Source organism: Lissotriton helveticus, chromosome 4_1 (genome assembly GCF_964261635.1).
Source record: "Lissotriton helveticus chromosome 4_1, aLisHel1.1, whole genome shotgun sequence".
Taxonomy (NCBI): Eukaryota; Metazoa; Chordata; class Amphibia; order Caudata; family Salamandridae; genus Lissotriton; species Lissotriton helveticus.
The window spans coordinates 790,050,611-790,060,769 of record NC_136063.1 but is presented as its reverse complement, the minus strand read 5'-3'; the positions used below and the strand labels follow the sequence as shown (position 1 = coordinate 790,060,769).

At 43.7% G+C, this 10,159-nt stretch overlaps 1 protein-coding gene across 1 annotated transcript; it reads right to left on the bottom strand.

Annotated features, from left to right (window-relative positions):
• Positions 1–8,123: 8,123 nt before the first annotated feature.
• Positions 8,124–8,662, bottom strand: LOC144827334 (protein S100-A10-like). Its single transcript, XM_078685685.1, has one exon. The coding sequence runs from the start codon at positions 8,604–8,606 to the stop codon at positions 8,307–8,309; it is 300 nt and encodes a 99-aa protein (XP_078541811.1). The 5' UTR covers positions 8,607–8,662; the 3' UTR covers positions 8,124–8,306.
• Positions 8,663–10,159: the final 1,497 nt, after the last annotated feature.

Here is a 10,159-nt window from a genome sequence, read left to right as displayed (position 1 = left end):
GGCGGCTGCACAGTCTAGTGTACATAGTGCGTGCGCGAGATTCTAACTGCGCACTTCAACGAGTTTAGTTTTTGAGTAGCAGCTTGGCACCGTCGCTCCATGTCGAACTCTAGACAGGAGTTGCGTTGGTGCTATTTAAGTAATTTCTTCAAAGAATCTCTAGGTCGTCTCTCCTCGTCTACGTTCATGACGGGAGACTTCTACAAGACTTTTCAGCGGGGGTTGAGAATCCCTATTATATTCGTCAGAGTCCAGTCAGAGGATTCTTCACAGCAGTGGAGTTCGTTTGAATTCCAGAGGAGAAGCAGCGTTGTTTGAATATTTCAGTTCACAGAACGTCTAGTGGAACTAGGATGATACAGTAAGACTATTGCCACTATTGCGTTTGAACAGTGTCTCTAACTGCCAGTAACCCTAACCCTGCGGTAGCGCTTTTCCTGCACCTTCCTTCCTCTTTTTCCTTACCCTGTCCCTTTTTGCGCGCTTCTTGGAGAAAGCATTATTGGCAAGAGACTTTCATCTTCAGTCGAAGATAACTTTCAACCATACGAGTAACCCACAAGGCTAGATAGTAAGAGCCTCAGGTACGAGCAGATTGGGAGGGGCAGATAATTAGCGACTGAATAAGAAGTATTAGGAACTTGTCTTACTCCTTGATTTCTTCCCCTCAGAGAGAGAGAACTTCCTATTGCAACCATTAATAGAAGAGAGGCGAGAACTCCCCAATCAGCTGGTAGGACAAGCTCTAACTTGATTATAGAGTGTAAACAGTAGTGGAGGTAGTTGTGGATGTTTATGTTCTCTCCTTTCATGTATTATACACCCTCACCACTAACCAGGAGATATCCTACCGAAGAATCCAGGACAAGCGGCAAGGGTGGTGGCTGTAGTCGGAGTGTCTCTTCTTTCTCTCATTCCACTTCCCCTTTTCCCCCTCATTGGTGGGGTTGCTTGTTGATAAGCGACGGCACCGGTGGATGGGAGATTGGGACTAGCATCTCTTCTGCTCCTGCGACGTTTTTGGGATCCTGACAGCGGGTGGGAGACAGCCAAAGTCGGGTACACCTTCTTCACTTACCCCACTGGCCCACTAGTTCACTAGGGAGGCTGCAATTATCTGTGTCTGCCACACAACCCTCGATGCGGGCCACCGAGCCTACCCCCTCCAGAGCACACCTACTCTCCAGGCCTCACTTCCCAGGAGTTGCTCACCGGTCCGTGCAGATGCACCCCACAGTTAACGGCTGCCACTGTCCATCTGTGACCTCGGTGACAGGCCCAGGTGCTCCGGCCTCCTCAGTCGCCACCAGTGCGCAGTGGTATAGGTGCAAGCCTAGTCAGTGCCACAGGCCTTTCTTGGTAATCTGGTCTCACATGACAGTTATTGCTCAAATGCCTCCCACAGCTCAATTCAATTTATTTTATTATGTTTTGGCACTCCGAAGAGGTCCACATAATACAAAATACACAAATACAAATACACATTTCTCTAAATAAAAATGACAACTACAACATTTTCCACTAAACAAGATAATCAGCGGCACAAACCTCCATATTTCATCAATAAATAGCTAAAAAACCTTTTAAAAAATTAAAAATATTGAAGCAAAACATTTCATTTGGAGGAGTATATAAGGCCTGTAAAAAAGAATTCACATTAAGGATACCCAATTGCAAGCATATTGGTCTTAACCACTTCAACCGAAGTGGACGCAATGCAGGACATATAAACAGTACATGAGAACGATCCTGAACAGACATATTACAAAAGTTACATGTGAGAGAGGACCCATACCATTTTGCCAAAAGAATGTTCAGGGGCAACAAGTCCTGCCTTAGGAGGAACCAAAATCTCCGAACACCATGTGGTAAATTCCAGGCGACATAGGGTTGGGCAAGCTTCATTAAGTATGTGTTAGCAAGGAGATCACCTCCCCTCTTTACTTGCATGGACTTCTTGTCCAACGTGAAGCAAAGATCCCATGAAGCCTGTTTCAAAAGAGATTTTAACTGGGTAGGAGAGATAGTAAAAAGGGTACTCTCTTCCAATTCAAGAAGTGCCTCAGCCTTTCTAAAGTTCTTAACAATTTGGGAGTACTCTTTTAAATTACCCAACAATTCCCCCTTGAGAAGGAATCTCAAAGACCCCATTTCTCCTCTAGCTAGGCTAACTACCCATCGAACTAGAGCTGACAGGCCCTGCGCCCAACTGCTACGGAGACCGAATTCAAGTCTGCAGGCGGCCACAGAACAGGCCGGATTAAGGGAAGTTATAGACCTTAACAATTTTCTTTCTACCGTCTGTAAAAAACCCCAATGCTTTAAGTCAACCAGTTCCATTCCGTACAGGAGGGTTGATGGAATTTTTGCCCTAAAAACCTCCAGTAGACAAGCAAAATGTCTTCTCCCTGTGGCGGAATAAAGGGCACTCAGACTTTTGCCTTGGGATCTGGCTTTACGGGAATTATTATCGATATGAGGCTTCTCGCTCAAATTGGCAGAAATTATTTTTCCTAAAAAGGTATATGTCTTAACCACCTCCAGTTTCTGACCACCTACTGCCCAACCAAAATTCTCTGATTTAGATTTTTTCTTCCCTGTAATGCACATGATTTTACTTTTTGTGGCATTTATCCTCATGTAGTGGGTCTCTGCAAAAAGATGTAAAGCCTGCAGACGATTGGCCAGTCCCTTGGGTGTTAAATCTAGGATAAGGATATCGTCTGCATATAGCAGGCAGGAAATAGAAGATCCCCCCACTACCGGGGCTATGCCAACACAAGATGAAAGGAAAGCTGGAAGATCAGCAATATACAGGGAGAAAAGTAAAGGGGCCAGAAGACAACCCTGTTTTAATCCATTGGTGGAGGGAATAACCTGCGATAAACCCCTTTCTCCACCATGTAACACTCGGCACCAGGTGTCCGTATGTAGAGACCGCACCAGATCTAATAGGAGAGGAGGCATACCCAAGTCGGATAGCTTTCTCCACAGCAAGGGACGGTCAACTTTGTCGAATGCTGTGGAGAAATCAATGAAAGCCGCATACACTCCTCCCCCCCGAACTCTTATATATTTGTCCGAAATAACCTGAAGGGCTGTGAGGTTGTCCAATGTGCCATGGCCCTTACGGAAGCCAGTTTGTTCAAGGGGTAATATCTGATTCACATCAACCCAATCAGTAATTAAAGATAGGAGACATTTGGAAAAGACTTTTCCAATGGCATCAAGAAGGGCTATCTGGCGATAATTCATTGGCTTATCCCTATCGCCCTTCTTGAATAATGGAACCAATATGCTCCCCTTCCAAGAAGAGGGCACAATTTTACTAATGAAGCAAGATCTAAATAATGGAAAAAGAATCTTGCTCCATGAAACAGGGTCCTGCTTCAGTACTGATATGGGAAGTTCATCAGGCCCCATTGCTCCAGAGGAATGCATGTCCTTAATGGCCATTTCAATGGTTTTCTCCGAGGGGGAGTCAATAGGAAACTCATCTTCTTTAGTAGTCTCCTTACATTCTACCATTGCGGCATTCCCAGCATACAAGTTGGAAATGTAAATGACCCATGACAATTCAGCAATGGGAATAGGGAGGGGGCTAACTCTTACTCCACAACCCTCACCAATGAGTGACCAGAATTGTCTAACTTTGCCATGAACAACGGCCTCCCGTAGACTTATCCAGAGTGAGTCTTCTTTTTCTTTTTTAAGTTTCTTCCTGATTCTGCTTCTCCTTCTTTTTAGCAAGTATATTTTATTATTTATTTCAATAGATCTACACAAAAATTGCTCCCGCACTAATTTATTTATTTCCTTATTTAGGAGGGTAATCGGTCTAGAAACATAAATCTTTTTTACAGAAGAGCTAGACCTTTTGGCAACAAAGATGACCTCCTTCATAAAATTCTCAAAATGAATTATTTCGGAACCCTGCCAATCATTCAGTTCTAGTATTGTTTTACCTAGAATACACTCCAGGCCCTTCTTGGCTTTAAAACTCCAGAAGCATCTTCCAGAGTCCTTATGAAAGTTAACTATATCACTGTTAAGGGACCATGAATCGGATTTAGGAGGTTGTAATGAGAGGCTTATAGTAATCACATTGTGGTCACTAAATAATGTCGAAGACACCACCAGATGGGATTGAGGAATAAGATAGGCTTCTTCTTTAAATTTGTTTCTAAATAGCTCTAAGCTAGAACTAGAAACTTTACAATTAAAATCACCTACTAACAACACATAGGGGGGAGGTTCTACCTCTTTAATCTGTTTAATGTACGAAAAAACTTGCTTCAATAAGATATTAAAACATTCATCGGGGGGATGTAGGCGTTTATTATTACCAGAGAATTATTATTTCCCATACTAGTTAAACTACAGAGGGTCACTGCCTGAAAGAGGTTGCTTGGATCGACATAATGGGTGAAGTTCCACTTTAATCTATTGGACAGAAGGCAAGCAATTCCCCCTTTTGCATGCCCTTTCTTCGAAGGAGAAGCCACTGCCTCAAGGACAAAATAATCTCTCCCTGCACACAATCTACTAGCACACCAGGTCTCTTGGATGCAAATCACACTAGCGTTCAGAGAGAACAAATACTGTAATTTCTCAGGACTATTATTTATCCCGGCGGCATTCCAAGAGAGCCTCCCACAGCTGATAGGTCACAGCACGTCTCCAGCTCCCTTTTTATGTATATTTCACTTAGGTTTGTGGTGAATGATGATGGATTCGGGGCTTGGGGCAGGAGCTCCTCAATGTGCATCTTCCATCTTGGTGGCCAGGCTACGCACATGGATGGGTGCGATTTCACCGGGATTTTGAATTTGGGGGTTATGAGTAGGATATAATGACTTCTAGGTGAGGAAGGGAAATTGATATGAAAGAAGTGGATAGCTGGCTGGGAAACCCCTTGAATGGAGCATGATCCCCTTCACCATGCATGATTCCTGCCACCCAGAAGAGTGCTGATAGGCCATACAATTCAAAGATGCCCATTCACATGTTAAAAAGTTCATAAACATATCCCATGGGATGGTTTATTGAACATTTATCATCTGTAGTTTATGTATTGTAGGTAAATGGTTCTTAACCATGGGTCTGAGAAGTTTAGTCAAAAGATTAAGAACCACTGGAAATCTTTTCAATTCATTACAACTATCTCAGATACACAATGAATCATCAGGTTTACTGTTGCAATTGCAATGCATTAGAGAAAGGAGAGACCCCCCTTAGAATTATAACTTGTATCATATCCAAATAAATAAGCGTCCGGTTTGGATGTGGTAAAGTAAAACAAAATAAACTAATTAATGATCGTAATTGTCACCCATAGGTTTGCAAATCAAACATAATAAAAGACCTTTCTTTTTTAACTTTGGCATATTGACAACAAATCAAGAAAGTATTATAACCCCAATACGTTGGTATCCTTCATTTGTAAGACTATTTCAAAGAATACAAGTACATTTCAGTATCAGTGAATTGCACAACTCAGATCTAAGCATCTCAGCCGTTCCCCTATATATCTTACTCTCGTCAAGAAACACCTCCCGTACTGTCCTAACAAATGCTCACAACATTAGCTGCTTCATATAAATCTGTATTCATCTGTTAACCTGGAAGTACATTAAAATGCATGTGCTTCAGTGACACAGTCATCCTTTATTACTTGTTTGCTCCCAGTTAGGGTTCCTCCGGTATACTCTGAAACACAACCTCTCACTTGCTCTTTGAACTATTATTATTTCATCTTAGATAGGGTCCCCTTATGTTTCCAACTTCGGAAATTTAAACTACCTGTAATATTCTCAGACATTGTATTAGATTTACATATTTGTGTATTCTTTAGCTGATAAAGATAGATGCCGAAATACTAATGTGTAAGCAGTTAACATGGGCACAACTCGGAGTGTACAGTAACTTGCTTCAAAGGCATTGGTCAAATTGTATTGTTATGAAATACAAGCATGTGAAATACATTATTTTCTAATTGTTAAAGCTCTTATAGAAGATGGTCTTAGTGCCTAAGCAGTTGAATGTGTGCCTACCCAGGTTCTATACATAAGTCATTTTATAGAAATAATGGCTTGAAATAGACCTTAATATTTCACAATCATTTTCTTTCTTACCCATTTCATTGCAGTGATCTTACACTGTAAAGAGAAAATGTTATGCTTAAAATAGGTCCTCATTCCTTATTGATGAGACAGAAATGCCCCCTGCATATTATATACTGTGTGTAACCTTGTCCTGAATGGCCGACTGCATGAAATGGTATCATGATTCATGTATTTTAGGCCCTGGTTTATGCAGAGGCTGCAGTGTACTGTGGTTTATGATTTGCGATGTGACTAAACATTGTTCTTTGTGCCTGTGACAGCATGGTCTGCTGAGTCTAATTGTGTAAAGTTCTGCTGTTATGTGAAACCTAGAATCTAGTGCTGACTTCCCATGTGCATGTATAGTGAATATGTTGCACACATATAGCCACAGGACGGTGTGTGTGTGTGTGTGTGTGAGTGGTGTGTGTGGGTGTGTGTGTGTGTGTGTGTGTGTGTGTGTGTGTGTGTAAGAGAGAGAAGTACCTAGGCCAGTAGGATGCCTTCTGGAGGTCCCTGTTTGTAGAGTGACACAATAGGGATGGTGAGGACAGCTCCTCCTGCCAGTGTGGTATGCTGCCTGTATTCCTATTGCAGGATTGTGTAGACCCAGATAGACGATGGAGACAGGGCTGCATTTAGATTTTGCATCAAGATTCTGTTAGCAAAGAGCTGCTGATTAGTTCTTCATGAGCACTGACATTTGGTATATGGTAGTGTTAAGGGGTGGGGCCAGTGCTCAATTTGTATAAGTGTGGGTGCCCAAATCTTTGCTCGGAAGCCTGCAGCCGGTGCTATTAAATATCGGTGTGCTGAATACCACGGCTGTACAGTCTTTATTCTACCTCATGCCTCTTTAATCCGCTACCAGATTCTTCCTGTCCCGTTAACTCATTCTTGCAGGCTCTTACTTTCTCTCCATATGTCGTTTTTTTCTCTTACGCCATCTTCCTGTTTTGTTTGTCTTTCTCTCTCTTCATCTTGCTAAATATCAGATACAGAAAAATACATGCCATTCCTACAAATGAGTGCAGGTGGCCCCCACTGACCACCAGCAGCTCAAACTAAGCACTGGGAAAGCAATTTCTGTTGTTCAAGGTGAGAAAGTTTCTGTTTCTGATTACTGCTTCAGGATGGCTGATGAAGGGCCGGTGTAGATTTACTCTCTTCACTGTTGCTGAGTTGTGAGTACTTCTGCTTGGAACCAACCGCATTGCTTCCAGCTGTGGGAGCTATCACTTTGCACAAAGGCGGTGTCTGGAGAGTATCCTGAAAGTGACACGAGGCTGTGGATCCACCTCCCCTGTCTAAAAATATTTGTAATAGTGGGATTTAAACCACCCTAATTTCTTCCAGTTATAAGGTCTTCTTTGCTAAGGAAGAAAGTGCTCTGCACACTACTAGAAGAGCTCATGTGTAACTAGGCCTGGTGTCTTGCTGACAGCAAGTATCCCAGAGATGGGGGACATCATCTGAATTGAACCATTTATGATGGAAGAGCTGAGGATCTGTTTGAAGAGCCTAGAAGCAGCCCTGCCTGCTGAGGGAGAGAAGGAGTGTGCCTGGCCCTGCAGGAGGGAAGCTGTCCATGAGGAGAGGCCCAGCATGTTCCCGTCATGAGAAGCATCCAAAGGAATCTGGCAATCCCAAGAGTGCGGTCCAGGTGTGACCCATGCTGTGAAGCTGACCCCTGGCCTCTCAGCGCAGTACTTGGGCTGTAAATAAGGGGGTCTCACGCTTATATACTGACATTTTCTACAGCCATTTTTAAACCTAATAACCCTCTACAACGAGCATTAACAGCTTTTAACACCCTCTGCTTAGCTTATTTGCCTCTGCTAGATACCTGACACAAACTATATGCCTGACCCGAAGGATAGGCCTCATTCAAAGGGAAAACCGAAGCAATATTTTTGTAACTAAAATGTTTAAATTAAACCTGACCACTTCCTCCCTGCAAGCCTAATTTGTGCAGGTGGTTGCTGGTAGTCTTCTTTTTTTTTTTTTTTTTTTACCAAAACAAGCCATGGGTCTTTATTTTTTCAGCCAGGGGTATATTTTGTAAGCCGGGGTGGAGGGTTGCAAGAGTTACATTAAGGAATATCACTCTGCTCTCCCTCTCGCAGGGAGAACATATAAGTTCATTGCTCCCTAATGTGCTCCCTGCATGGCAGCGAGGGGTTCCAGTGTTGGATAGCATTTCTAGCTTCTCGACTTGGGCTTCATGTGTGCGACGTAGTAGTCGTTGCAGGCGATGTTGAGCCCAGCAATGAGGGAGTAGAAACTCTGAAAGTTGATCTGTCCTTCCCGGCATTGGTCTAGGTCCTTCATGATCTTGTCCACTGCCAAAGGATCCCTCTGGTTCCTGAGAAATTCAGTGAACTCTTTTTCCATGAAGTGTTTAAGATCATCTTTGTTCAAGTAGCCTTTGTCTCCACTATATTTGTGAAAAGTAAACATAATGGTTTCCATGGCTTGTTCCAGTTGAGTTGGTACCACCATCTTTGCAGACTGTGTTGCTAATCTTCAGCAGAGGAGAGAGAAAGGAAGCTGCTCGGCACCGCTAAGTTGCTGGTAGTCTTCATCTATTTCGTCTATTTTTGTGGAGCAGGACTCAGTGGTGCCTTTGAGCACTACTCCACAACGCATGTAAGGCACTGCAAGCCCCACGGTAGAAGGAGAAAAAGAACTTTACAGAGAGTGGGGCAGCGATGGGAGAAAGAATGCCAGGCAGGCGATATAAAAACACATGCACGTATAGAGAGAGTGACGGTGTGTGTTCAGGAGACTGTGGGAATGGGTAATCCTAGTGCAAGCAGTGGGGGTGGGCTACACCATATAGTAACTTTTTTTTTAAATTAAAAACTGCCAACACCGAAATTCCTCCGACTAATGCCCGGAACGGAGAAGAGGAGATCTTAAAATGTATCTATGTATACCTATGACAGAAAACAAACACCTTGCGTCAGCCATGGGTGTAGTTGGAAGTGTCAACAAGCCTGGACAGAATCAGAAGGTACCCACAATTCCCAGCGCAAGAAGAGTGTGAATGCACGCGGCAACATGAAAGAAGAAACGAAGAGCAGCTACTTCAGTCTGTCAAAAAAAGTGCGCAGCCTTCTCAGTTGGCAGACAACCTCGAACACTTTAAAACGTCTAAGCACGTGCTTCACATTCAAAGGGAACGAATGAACTGTAAACACGAGAGAATAGCTCCACTGTTGTATAAGGGTGCCCGGAGCTATGCTGGAGTGCTAGCACAGCAAACATGACCTCAGCACGGCCAGGGGGGACCCTGAGTGCAAGCTTAAGTTAACGACGACAACTGCAGCAGGCCCTGAACTAATATGCTTTGATGTTCACTGGGGCGAGCGAGCCTGCCTTTCTTTCTCTTTCACTTTAGGCCGGAGCTTTGGGAATGATAACAATTAAAATGATAAACGAAGTTTTTATGTGCTACTTATCTGCAGCAAGAACGCGCAATAACTGTCCCTCCTGCCAGCAGCGCTGTGTAAATGAGATGCATATCTCGGCGGTTTATCCTGCTTAAATAAACTGTATTCCATAAAACTCCCTCATGCGGTAGCAGCAGACATCGGGACGAGCAACCATCACTGCTGCTGCTGTCGGAGCAGGAGAAGGGCCCGCTCCTCTGGCTTAAAGGAGTGCGCGTACAGCGCTGCTTTACTAGGGTGACCAGATGTTGAGAAGCGAAAACTGGGGCAGGCCAGACTAGATATAAAAGTAGGACTACAGCATGACTTTTACGTCCGGCCTGTCCCGATTCTTGTTTTTGCTAGCCTTGTAAAAAACAAATATTTATAAATAAACAGGGCTTTAAGTGGGCCGGGTGCTGAACACCTGCATTTTTTTAAAGGGGGCCTCCAAACGGGTCTCTATCGGGCTCTGTTTTGTGCCCTGGCACAGGCGGTTTTCTCCCTGGACTACAGTGACAGCTGGCACATCCACATGCGCATGCTCACACTGCTCAGTTCTCACTAGTGGAGAAGTTAAGGCTTGAAGTCATGCTAGGTGTGCGTTGTAGGGGAAGGGAA

Coding starts and splice junctions, on each gene's coding strand:
- LOC144827334 (XM_078685685.1), bottom strand. CDS start 8,606: ATGGTGGTACCAACTCAACTGGAACAAGCCATGGAAACCATTATGTTT.